The sequence below is a fragment of the Corvus cornix genome, chromosome 9, assembly GCF_000738735.6.
Source record: "Corvus cornix cornix isolate S_Up_H32 chromosome 9, ASM73873v5, whole genome shotgun sequence".
In the NCBI taxonomy this organism is placed as follows: domain Eukaryota; kingdom Metazoa; phylum Chordata; class Aves; order Passeriformes; family Corvidae; genus Corvus; species Corvus cornix.
The window spans coordinates 25,175,320-25,188,087 of NC_046339.1; the positions used below are offsets into that span (position 1 = coordinate 25,175,320).

Genomic DNA, 12,768 nt, shown 5'->3' on the forward strand with positions numbered 1-12,768 from the left:
TCTTATGAAAATGAATATCGCTTAAATTTCAGATGCCTTAAGTACACTTAGTTTTTCCTAAAATATGTTGCTCTTGTGATATATTTAAAGAATAAAAAGGCTTATTTCCGCAAAGGAGATTGGTAAATACGATTTTATTCAAGTTCTCTTGGTCTTTAAACGTTCCTGCTTTGCTTAAGAAGTGTAGAATTGGTATTAATTAATTGGTGTCAGGTATAGGCAGGTGCCAGTCTCTTTTTGCAACGGAATGTGTGTTTAACACTGCTGATGTTCTGATGGCTTCTGTGCTGTCATCACCTGATAAAGGAGTAGGTGTTCAAATGCTTACTTCAGAGCACAGAAATCTCAGCTAAGTAACTTGAAAATGCTAATATTGACCAAGATCCTTTTAGAGGCTGCTTCAGCTGCTCATGTATGCATGGAATCCTTTTCCTTTCTAGTGTTAATTGTAGAGAATTTGTAATGAACACAAAGAAAACGAAGCCAAATTTAACATAATGGTAAATGTTTTCGTTTTTTCTTTTTGTTTGTTTTTTATTGGGTTTTTTTGTGTATTTGTTTATGGTTTCTCTCTGAAGGTTTTTCCAGTCAAATCTGATTGTGACTCTTTCTTCTTGGCAGAGAAATTTCTCGATGTCTGTAAACAGTGCTGCTGTCCTGCGGTTGACGGGACGCGGAGGAGGAACGGTGGTAGGGGCTCCTCGAGGTCGAAGTTCCTCTAGAGGTCGAGGTGAGCTGCCAGTGGGATGTGCTCCAATGTATCCAGGTGATCCAGGTTAAAGCTGCTCAGAGATATTAAGTGGAGCTTGGCTAGAGCCGTGTGTTCTCATGCCCAACTTCTTTTTGCTTAAAGCTTTGAAACCTTTCCAACAAGGTGGTGCTGTAGAATGAATATTGTGTTTAGTGATGATTCTGCACACCTTAGTGCAGAACTGGTATCTCTGTTATATGCCTTTGCCAGCTTGGTGGGTGGGAAAGCAAAAGGGAGAGGTGGTTTTGAGGTGGAATATGAAATTATTTGGTTCAGAATTTTTAGAAATAACTTTATTAAAAGCATAAAACCAATTTATAAGGAGAGGGTGGAAAAATCTGCGAATGTATTTAAACCATCAAGGTTGTAGTAGATTGTGTTCAGTGTTCTGAAAAGCCATCTTCATTTGTTAACATCCTGAATGTAAACGAGAGAAGGTTAATGGAAAGATGTAATTGAATTTGGGAGACATTTGAGTCTTTCCAGTTTTAGAGCATCACTGTAGTTGATGTCTCATCCAGGATCGCCTCAAACATTTGCAAATGAATTGATAAAATGTGCTGAAGCTATATTGCTAAATTAAAACCAAGCTGTTAAACCCAGAATTTATCTTAGCAATTCCCTTTCAATGTATGTACTTCTGTGAACTCTTTTTTGGGGGCTTTATATATAAATATGATGTGTTGCATTTAAAATAGTGAGAAGCTAGTAACTTGGAAATACTGAGTAACTAATATTGTAATCTCTGTCTTTGAGGGTGCTTAGGTGAGGTTTCTCTTAGAGCCCTTTTTAATTTAATTTTACATGTCCTTAACGGGTGATATTTTCAGTAAAATCTTCAGAAAGCACTTAATATATAATTAGGTGCTTGACCAGAATTTTGCTTTGACTTAATGTGTTCTCTCATTTCTGTTCTTGTTCCTTAATCCTTCTTTCTTTTTAGCTTACATCTCTCAGATATTTGTAGATTGTTGTCTATCTTCTTGTGGTTGCTTCCCAGCTAAGATGCAGATTTAAGCTTTTTATGAGACTTTCACTAGAATTTCCTGTTGCTTTGCCATTGTATTTGCACAAATGCTCAGGGTTTCATTTAAGAAACAAGCGTTTGCATATATGTGTGTACTCATCTGGGAGTTGCTTTTTTGTTTTATTTTAATGTGTGTATTTCTACCACCTATGTTTCACTTTTGCTAGGAATACATGTATTGGTTATTTTTTTTTTAGATGCATCAAGACGTAATTCTGCAAAATTAAATTATTGCTGCTTAAAATTTGGTGATTTGAGATCATACACCCACTAGTGTGCTCCCTAGTTTCAATATCAAGATACTTTGATAATTTCTAATTTGGCAAACCCTTTATTTTGCTTCCTTTTGTCAAATTTCTCTTTGTTTTCTTGCAGCACCATTAACAATGTCATCCTTATGCAGTGAGCAGTGGGTTGTTTTTTAATTGCCTCCACTAGTTTCAGTGAGGTTGTAAGGCTAAATGTGGCAGAATATGGCTTCTAATCCAGTAATTGTATTACTGAGTATACTTTTATGCATGACTGTTTTGTTTGGCAGTAAAGTTTGATTCCTTACTTTTTAGTGGACAGAACTTAAAATGTATGCAGTATTAAGACCGGGAAACCAGGAATACGTGCAGCAGCTTTCAGACATAGTTCATTTTTAAGATTTGTTAAGAAATACTAGCAAGAACTTTGTTGCAAAATTAACCTTTTTCACTTTCTTTTTTGTTTTATCCTAATTTGATCTTTTAATGTGTTGGAATTGTTACATGGTTTGCTTGTTAGGCACCTCTGACATTCTTCTGCTAAGCTGTAAAGGACACATTTCTGCAGTAAATTTCTTCAGCTTTCTGAGCTTTCCTTCTTTCGTTGATCCTGGTTGCTGCTTGTTTTCTCCACTCTTCCCCTCTTCTTCCCATGAGCAATTAGTGTTGGGCTCTAGGCATGAAACTTCCCAAAGTTTCTGTATCTCAGCAAAGAAATTAAGGCTTTTCCCAGGACAAAATGGTACCATTTTCATAACACGTGATGCTGTTGTAGCCAAGGACGTTTTTTCCCATAGTTATTTTTGAAAATTCAATATAGGACTGTTGACATGATGTTTTGATTTATAAAAATGTTGCTTGTAAGTAGCAGGCTTTAAATGCAGTTTTGTTTTTTCAAGTTACAATGAAAAGGACTTGAAATTTCTTTGGAGTTTGTTCACTAAATGAGCTGCCTCACTTAATAGTTGGAAAACATTTTTATTGCACTGCAGAATTGCCTGGGTTCAAAAGGTTTTCTGGTGTTTTCTATGAACTTTACACAGTTGTATGCAACAAAGCTGCTGCCGAGCCAGTGTGGGCTTCAGCTTTACCAAAATGAGATTGCTGTCTTGAAGGGACTCACACCACAGCAACTTCAGAGAGGAATTTGCATGTGTGATTAGGTTTGTTAATGAAGTTCCCTCACTGAGGCACAAATCACGGAATTGTGTTCCAGCATTTGAGAACATGAGAAGCAATCTGTGGTGGATTGTCAAGGGGAAGAAATGCTGGTAAAAGGAGTGTTATGGCTAGAACTCTAAATGGGATTCACTTACCAGTATTTAAAAGTGCAAGTTAGCACTCAGTAAATATTTTCTGGGTAGTCACCCCAACTTTTACTGACAATGCTTATGTTGCGATGATGAGAGCATGCTTACTATGTGGAAGTTGCTTTGATTTTTGGTTTGGTTTGTTTTTTAAAAAAGAAGTTGTAGTCTCTAAAGAAACCAAGTACTTGCACGTGACTCTTTTCTAATTGACTTGTTTTCCTGGGAGCTCCCTGTGGTGTGCAGTTAAGCCCTGTGCTTTGTGCTGGCAGGACTGGAATGTCAACATTCATGGATAAGAGCCTCAGATGAGGAGAGATTTAAATAGTCCCTGGAATGGGCTGTAAGCTTACAGTTTGTTTTGTAGCTGTTCTCCCTTTGGTTAAGACTGTTATGAAGGGTCCTTTGCTTCCCATTAGAGCTCTTTCCCCACCCACCCTCTGCCCTTTGTAGTCTGTTTTTGCCGCTGTTGGAAAGTGTGTCAATGGCGTGAAAGTGTAATGTTCTCATATCTAAACAGCAATAGTTGAACTACAGTTAATCTGTTTTTCCCAAACAGTATTATGGCTGTGATTGTAGATCCTAAACTCCAGTTATGCTGTAATTTCAAGAATTTGCTTCTTGTATTCTGTAGGGTTTGGTTTGGGTTTTTTTGGTAATGACAATTAGAATGACAGTTTGTGCTGCGTCTTACCCTCCTGCTTGTGTCTTACATTTTTACTTAAATTCAAACTCGTCTGTTTTTCAGGTTAGAGACTTGGCTGTTATGATTGCAGTGTCCAGTGGATTGATGTCCTCATCCTGAGGTTTTTGAGAAATTACTGAGATAAAAATGACACAGTTGCTCCACTCAGTTCTTAAATGGAAAGGTTTATTGGCATTTATTGACTTTGCATTCAGTACTTCGTGCAACATATGCACTTAGTCTGCTGCTTGTGTGTCAGGCTTTTTTTTTTTTTTTTTCAGAAGGGGCATTCTGTTTAAAATAAGCCAAGGAGTGCAGAAGCAGAATGTCAAATGGTGTGCTTACATGTGTAGTTTTATCTTCTCTGCAGGCATTTCTCATGCATTTTGTGACCAGCATTAGCTGTGTCCTAGTGTGCACTTCCAGGTCAGACCCATCCATGTAGTACTTGCTGAATGACTGACTTTGCACACCACAGTTTCCCTGGCTGACTTTGCACACCACTGTTTCCCTTGACTGGCTGCTTCTCTTCTGTAGCTTGGTAGGATCTGTTTGATGCTTCCTGCACCATAGTCTGCTTGGTGTCTGCTGGGGCTGCACATGTGCTTCTGCTGGGCACTGTTGGATGGGTCTGTGTTGTTCCCACACATGGATGGGGTGGCAACACAGCCAAGGCAGAGGTGGCTTCAGCAGTCCTGTCCAGTACTATGTGGTATCACTACAGCTGGCGGTTGAGTACTGTGACCCCACAGGTAGCCTTAACCTGAATGTCTAAGATCAATTGTTTGGACATTTTTCAAAGTTATCTTTTAATTCAGACCATTTTGGTGGCTGAACACAACTGAAATACTGATGAACTGTGATATGGGAGTGGTGAGTGGGGGGAGGTTTCTCAGGCTGTGATTTCACATACTTTTAAGTGGCTGTAAGTCATGCTGCTGGTAAAACAGCATTCTTGCTCTCATACAGGACACTTGCTTTATTTGCTGGTGAAATGTCCCATATTGGCAGCGTTCTGGCGCTGGTGGCATGTGTCTGCTCCCAGCAGGCAGCGTGTGCTCACCCTCGCTCACCCTGCAAGGGGAGCACTGCAGTGCTGCTGCCGCTCACTGTACAAGCCTGCTTTGTTTCTGTTGGGAAAGCGTATGCAGCTTTCCACCTCTGCTACCTCAGAGACAGGAGATGACTCAGTGCCTCTGTTCTGTTTTGACTCTCTGAACTGCTTCGGCTTTATTATCTCTTGTGAGAAGAAGGAAGAGAGCTTTCCTGTAGTGAAGAAATTAGGCAAAGATTGCTATTGCATGAGCTGCTGAAACTTTTCTCGCTTTTATTTGTGAAGAATAACAACGTTGAGTCCTTTTCCAGGATTTTAGGGGACCCATAATGCTTTAACTGGATAAACATCATGCTGGTTTTGATGTTGTATCATGTCTTCCTGTTTCTTGCCTTAGCAATTTGTTTTACACTCGTGACTGTGGTCAACCTTGTAGTATCAGACTTGCCTTGCATAGTGAAGGTATCTGTGTTTCTAATAACTCTCATAGGTCTGATGCTAATTTCTTCTCTGTTACCTAGAGTGCTCCATCAGCTCTTCTGCCTCTCCCTGAGTTTATGTAAGAACAGCTATACTGAATATGGCAAGGGTTTGCTCAACTCCATAGTGTCCATAGTCTAGCAACAGCCAAAAGGAGGCATCTTGGCAAGAGAATAAGGACTGAGGAAAACACAAAGGTGAAGAGGCTCAGCTGCCAGATATTTGCAGCTCAGTGTATTTCCTGAACCAGATGTGGCCTCTGTTAATGAGTTTTGTTTGTCTTCTTTGAGTTTGTCCAGTCTTCATCTGAACTTAAGCATCCTCAAAACTTTGTGGTAAGGAAGGCTGCATCTTTATGATTGTGGGAGATCTGCCACTGATCAGCTTTGCTGGTGATAGAACAAGATAGTTTTGTCCAAAGAGGATGTTAAAATTGTTCCTTATACACCCTGCAACCAGTTCTGCCTGATACAAAAGCAGCTGTGTATTTGAAGACTCTGACTGGCTTATCTATGGATCACTTTCCTTTTTCTCTGCCTGAAAAGCAGCTTTCTGCCCTTTTCCCCTGCTGCTCGTTCTAAGAGATTTGGTATAGAATAGTAGAGAAACTCTTGCAACTATCATGATTATTTCAAAGTTTTCTAGTCATAAGGCACTGAAACATGGTATGATTCCTTGATGCATTCAGGTGTCCTTAGATTTTAAATGTAGAGGCTTTTTATTACTACTTTCTTCAGAAGACTACAAGGACTTCAGTCCATTCTGAAGGTGTTCATTTCCTGTTTAACTTGGTCATTCTGTCTTACTGCTCCAGATCTCTGGTCTGGTTTGCACCTTGTGCTTTGAGGTGGTTTTTTCTTTGAAGCCAGAAAGAGAGAAATATGAAAAGATTGATGTTTGAGACACTTACACAGCCAAGAATTTGTCTTAGCAGGTGCTTTTTAGGTTCTAGAACTTGACTATAGAGACTGCATGTATATGCAGGCAAGGCATTATCCTGACAACTAGCTGATAGATGTTCCACTTGTTCATCTTCTTCCCATGAGATCATTGAAATGGTAAATTAGCTGATTAAAAACCTGCCATTTCTTCTGCTGGAGAGCTGTGGGAAGAAATGTTTATCTTTTGTAGATTGGGAAACTTCACCCCAGCCATTAATCTAACCAGTGCTGGAAGTTGTTTTGAAGGGCTGGGGATGTGTGTGGGTGTTGTTTTTCTGTTGTGTGTGGCTTGGTTTTTTTTACCCAAACTCCCCACACCTTTTCAAGCCCTGAAGACATGCTTCGAGATGCTTTGCTTGAGGATATGTCTGTAACTTTCTAGCTTGAGGCTTGGTACTTGGTAGCTGTCTATAAAGAATCATTTACTGAAGAGGTCAGTAGGATAATTTTTAAGCTATAGCTCTAATGTGGTTCTTCATTCTGACCTGCCTATAGCCATCCTGTGATCCTTCTTTTCTTCCCACTGATCCTGGGGTAGATTTTTGCTGACAGTCACTAGAACTTAATAGCGGTGAAGCATCCTTCTCCTTTATGACCCTTGACAGCAATAATGAAGAGTACATCTGCAGTGCCATTATACTGGAGTTTGCTGTTAAAAGTAATCTGATTTTTGTGTGTGAAGCACACATATGCAATGTGGATGTTGTGTGAACAACGCATACTTATTTGGTAATTTCTCTTGGGTAAGTATCTGTGTTTTTCTGCATCATATTTATTTTGGAATTGTTTGCCTGTTCTGTCTGGTCTTGCACTTCTTGATAAGAATTTTTGCATAAGACTCTTTCTTCAGTCTTTGTTTCTTTTTCATTTTTGTCCCAGATAATTTCACTGGGGCTTAAGACTGCAAGATTAGTTCACAGGGACACCAAGAAAGGGAAAACCTACCTGATTCTTTCAACTTCTTTTATTATTTATACAAACACTTGTGTTTTTTGTCTTTTCAGGCAGAGGCCGAGGAGAAAGCGGTTTCTACCAAAGAAGTTTTGATGAAGTGGAGGGTGGATTTGGGCGAGGAGGGGGCAGGGAAATGCACAGATCACAGAGTTGGGAGGAAAGGTAACAGAACTCTAGCCCTTAAAGTTTTTTACACACATCTGTTCAGCTTCCATTTGTGCCTTTTGACTTCATAAAAACACTTTAGGAAAGGTAATTAGTTATATCTGTGAGTGAAGTGTCTGAATTTCTAAGATGGAGTCAAACACACAGAAATGTTTCTTGAGGCTTAGGAGCAAGTAAAAGAACATTTTTTGCAAAGAATTTTTCTGATGAGTTCCTGGGAAGAAGGAACTACTTTAAGAGAACATAAATTATGACAGTTGCAATGGAAGTGCTGGTGCTAAGGATTTGCTTCAATTTTAGTTTTGACATTGTTCACAGTACTTAGGGGCACATTTGAAAACATTCCCAGTTCCCAAGGGCCGTGTGTGTATTGGTGTTCCTGAAAATTTCAGTTGTCACTTGGACCTCTGAAGGTACTGTCCATCAAGCTCCAATTTTAAAAAAGTTCCCCACCAAGTAAAGAAAACCAACAAAACCTATACCTAAAGTGAGTTTTTGGAGTAGTTCCAAAACCTTATTTGAAACTTCTATTCTGCCTTTCTAGGGGAGACAGACGCTTTGAAAAACCAGGGCGAAAAGATCCAGGTATGGTTTTGTTACTGTGTGGGCAGAAAATGGGAGGGAGGCGCAGGGTGTGTTTGGGGGGGTGGACCTATACATATATCAACCTTTCTTATTGCTCCAAGTATATTGTTGGTACAAGAGTCATGATACTGTGCCAGGTTGCTAAATGTGTTCTCAAAGTGTTGTTTCTCTTACTTTGTGTTGTTCTTGCTATTGGACATTTAAGTGTGGTAGATAAGAAAAATGTGGAGTAAGTAGGTTCTGTTTATTTAATTAAGATGTGATGTCTACAGCTGAAGTAAGTTCCTGTACCTCTGTGAAAGAAGCCTGTGCTGATGAACAGGTGTGCTGTGGTAATATGCCTTTTCTGAGTGCAGCTTTAAACATTCCTGGCATGGGCTGTTTTGGTACCCAGGACTTCTTGACCATTTGAACTGCTAATTTTTTTGAATGCTTGCTAGTGTGAGAGAGATCCCAGCAGTGTTCTGAGGTTCCCATGCTGATGGATTTACTGTTGATCAAATTAGTTTAGTCATCATCTGAACCTCCTGTTCAGTGTGGTTATCTGCTCTCCTGTCTCTTGTTCCGCCCCTATTCTGTTCCTGGAATACATCACACTGGCCACATTCTGGCAGAATACTGCATCCTTAATTGTGGCCCAGTGCATCTTAACATCCAGCTGAACTTGAGTTGGAGTGAGTTTGTCATCTTGGAGATGAAACGTAGACATCCTAAGGGTGGTGGGAACATCAGGGCAGCTCTGGCTATCTGGTAACTGCAGTGACTTTTGCTGTTCGGGCTCGTGCGTTGCTTGTTCTCTGGTATGCCCGTTCTCTTTCTCTGTGGCATGTTTCCATGTGCATGGAGCACAGCTGTGCCTACTGAGAGGTTTTTGTACTAGGAAGAGCTTACTGACTGTGTCTTCTCTGTTTAGGACCCAGGGGATCTTTGGCTTTGCTAGAGGAGTCTTGGCTACATACCCACCTTGGTAACATACTGAGAAAGCCTAGGTCAGAAGAGATAGTTGCTAGTTGAATTTAAAGACAAACCCAAAGAGATCCAATTGCAATTAGAAGTTGACAGGAATGTATTTTAATCCCTGCTTAGCTGTTGGTATTTTTTTAGTAAGGGTAGTATAAATTGCCATATTAATAATTTTCCAGATTACTGTGGTGACACATGCCAAGGAGTTTGCTTTCAAAGCCCTTCCAGTCCTCTCTCCATGTAGGAATTGATGTTCACAGCTTCTAAAGAGTGCTTTTATTTTTCTGCTTGTTAAGTTGAATGTCAACACAAAACTAAGATGTGTGTGGTTTTCCTCATTTTTCCTCATTTCCTTTAAAAAGAGGATACTTCTAGAAGATTTTTTGATACTGGTCAGAAATTGACCGGTTTTAAACGTCAGTAGTGAAACTTCGAACTTTCTGTGTATCTTTATATTCAGAGATCTTCTAGGAAAAAATGAAAATAGGAGAAAGTAAGTACTACTGAGATTTCAGGACCGCATTTTTTACAAAAGAAAAGTGGATGTAAAAGTAATATTTACTACAGTTGATTTAGTTTTATTTATTTAGCTCCTTCTTGTTGTTGTGATTAGAAATACAATTCCCGTTCCAGGCTATAGAATGTACCATGTTTCTGATAAAGATGGATAAAAATACTGCATATTGGTATGGGATCAGATGTATTTCTCAGTTGAAATTGAGGAGAATTTACAGTGTGCAAAATGTCCTTACTGAAGTTGACTTCTGCCAGAGGTTGACTTCTACAGCTAGTGTAGAGCATTTTGTGTTTGTAGCAACTGCTAGTGATCAGGGCTATGGAGTGCATCTTCCAAGAACTGTTCCCTGGGGAAGATGGTGTCCTAGTGCAATTTGTTGGAAGCTCATTGTGAGAGATGATTGTGCTCATTCTCCAATTATGAAGCTTTTTGAGTACCTAATTGCTCTTCTTTAGTCTCGTATTTCTTGGCTAGTCAGTATGAGAAGCAAAAGACCTTCAATCTTTCTGAAGTTATATTGTAAAAATACTGTTTTAACAATAGTAATTTATGTTTGTGTAATTTATTGCTGTGTTAGAGGTTAATGTTGCGGTAAGTGCGAAGACCATTTCTCACCTGTTTACTTCCAAAGAGATAAGGTGGAGAGCACAGAAATATTGACAGAAGTGTTGGTCTGTTCTGACTTAAGCCTTGATTAATTACAAATAGTTACTATTATGCAATGGCTTTCCAATGACAAAATATTTTGAGTGTGAGAGTGATACAGATGTGCCGAAAGAAGTCCCAGGTTAATAGCAAGTACTAGTATCCACACAAAGCTATGGAAGCAGAAAGGTCAGGAAAGGAATTGATAGGCAGGTTATAATTCGGGTTAACATGCTTTAGTGGATGCCTGTGCTGGTTTTTGTTACCTTGGTTAAACTCCTTTGTTTAGGATTTTATTCTATAATGTTACCGTGCTTCAGTTTTTCATTGCTCTTTCACAGGGCCTTGCATTCAGATTACATCATTTACTGAGTTGCCAACTTTTTCACGTTCTTTGTTCTGGATGATCACATTAGAGAAAATTATTAAGAGATCAAATATTGAAACACTTCTGGGTATTTGTAATGGAGGACAGTGCAAGAACCCTCAATTAAAAATCAAGAGATTTAAAAAGTAATACAAATTTAACAAATACTTCTCAAATATGATCAATATGCTGTTCTTAAAAATTAATGATTGCTTTTTCAGTGCACACAACAGTTTGCAAGGTCACATTCAACTGATTCTCAGCATAAACAGTATCTGTTCCTGGTTTCAGCATGTGGCTTGAAGATGCACGAAGTATTTGCGAGTTTCTGTTGCAGATTGTCACAGTTCTTACAGACTTCACTTCGAACCCAAATTGTTTCTGGAAGGCTGAGGCTGTTAGCAAAGAAAATGAGCAGGTTGCTTTCTTGAGCACGTCTGTCTCTGCACAAAAGCTGCTTAATTTTCTGTGCAGTCTCCTGACTAATACCAGCTTAGTAGCTGAAGGGATTTGATTAGTTACCAGCAGTTACAAACTGGTAGTAAATAATCATGTAGCTTAAGCAAACCTGTTGGTAAGTCAGTTGTGGAACCTGGTTGAGTTCTGTTTAATGTGTGGGTTTTGGTTAGGTTCAGAAGACTTGAATATAAAAGGTGTGTTCAAGTGGCTGTAAAAAGGAGGTTGAATTTCTTTGAATTGTACTTTCCCCTCACTCTGCCTGGCTCGTTCTCCTGCCCTGTCTTGCTGGCAGGAGGTGCATCCACAGTAGGTTCATCATCAGTTTGCTCTTGTGCTAAAGCATGGAGTGCTGTGTTGGTGCCTCAGAGCCCATCAGCAATTTTCCTAGGCTTCTGCTCCAATTTGGGCCATGGGATGTTCCGGTACTTTCAGACATCCATGATTCACCAGTTCTCTGGAACTGCAAAAGCAATATTAATGTTTTTTCTGCTCTTGTTCTGAAGTAACTATACAGTTCTTTGTCTAATTTGCTTCTGCAGTATTACTCAGCTTTGCATTCCAAAATGTAATATTTGAGGATTGCATTCAGCATATACTAACAACATACTTTTTTTTAATACCTGCTGTTGTACTGCCTTTTAAACCAAATCTATAAAGAGAAAATTTTTTTAAAACCAGTACAACTTTAAAATATCAAGTCACTTAGAAATCAAACAAAACAGCCCACCTTTGATTAGATGTTAATTGAAATTAGAAACAGCTTTGTATACCTTTGATTCTAAATCCTGAGATTATAGTCCCATGTGATATATGGGAAAAACAATGCCTCACCCAGAATACTGTCAAACAGAATACTCAATACCTCACACAGAATGCTGCCCTATTCCAGACTTGACACAGGAGTCTGTTCTACTGCTCTTGTGCTGGTTTTTAATTTGTAGGACTCTTATCAGAGAATGGGGAAAAAATGCAAGAAATAATTTAAAAATTTTGGTGTTGACACAAGGGTGGAAAAGGGCTCTTTAAACTGTGTATGAGTCAGCAACTAAAAAAGCTGTCATGAAAAGGGATGAAGGCAGTATAACTTGATAGTGTGCTGCTCTCTAAGCTCCACAATAGTCATGAAGGCTTGTCCATGAATTAAGTTTGAAAAAGATTTTGGGAGTGTCTGTGATAAATCTGTCTGAGGTGTGCAATGGGGGAAGGCAACACTTGAACTGTTTTGGAATGAGAGCTCAGTTGCAACAAAAATGTGGCCCTTCTGCCTCATTCCCTGACTCTGTGTGGAATGCTTCTGTGGGGTGGCTCCCCATTTCCCCAGACCCTAAACCAGAGTAGCTTTTTGCTGACCCCATTTGGGTTACGAACACACTTCAGTGAACAATTTTGTGACTTGAGAAGAATTCAGTTAAACCATCTCACCAGATAGCTTGAGACCATTTTTCCTGTTGCTGACCACTTGGGTGAAGTTAAGAGGAAGCATATTTGGTAGTGTGTGATGCTGTTGTCAATGGAAGTTGCTATTTATGCCATCTGGGTTTCTGGGAAAAGCCTTTTACCTTTGAAAGATAACTTTATTTAAATTCTACTTGAGTGTTCAGGTATGAACACCTAATAGGC

General features: G+C 39.3%; 1 protein-coding gene across 17 annotated transcripts in view; it reads left to right on the plus strand.

Moving 5' to 3' along the window:
* Positions 1–12,768, plus strand: part of GIGYF2 (GRB10 interacting GYF protein 2) — a 75,583-nt gene that overhangs the window by 21,472 nt on the left and 41,343 nt on the right. For 12 of the 17 annotated variants that reach the window (XM_039557217.1, XM_039557221.1, XM_039557226.1 and 9 more), the window contains 3 exons: positions 622–766; positions 7,498–7,609; positions 8,157–8,197. In XM_039557217.1, the coding sequence (XP_039413151.1) occupies positions 622–766; positions 7,498–7,609; positions 8,157–8,197 (298 nt within the window). The remainder of the gene's footprint in view (positions 1–621; positions 767–7,497; positions 7,610–8,156; positions 8,198–12,768) is intronic. The other 5 variants (XM_039557224.1, XM_039557227.1, XM_039557225.1 and 2 more) reach the window with 2 other exon arrangements.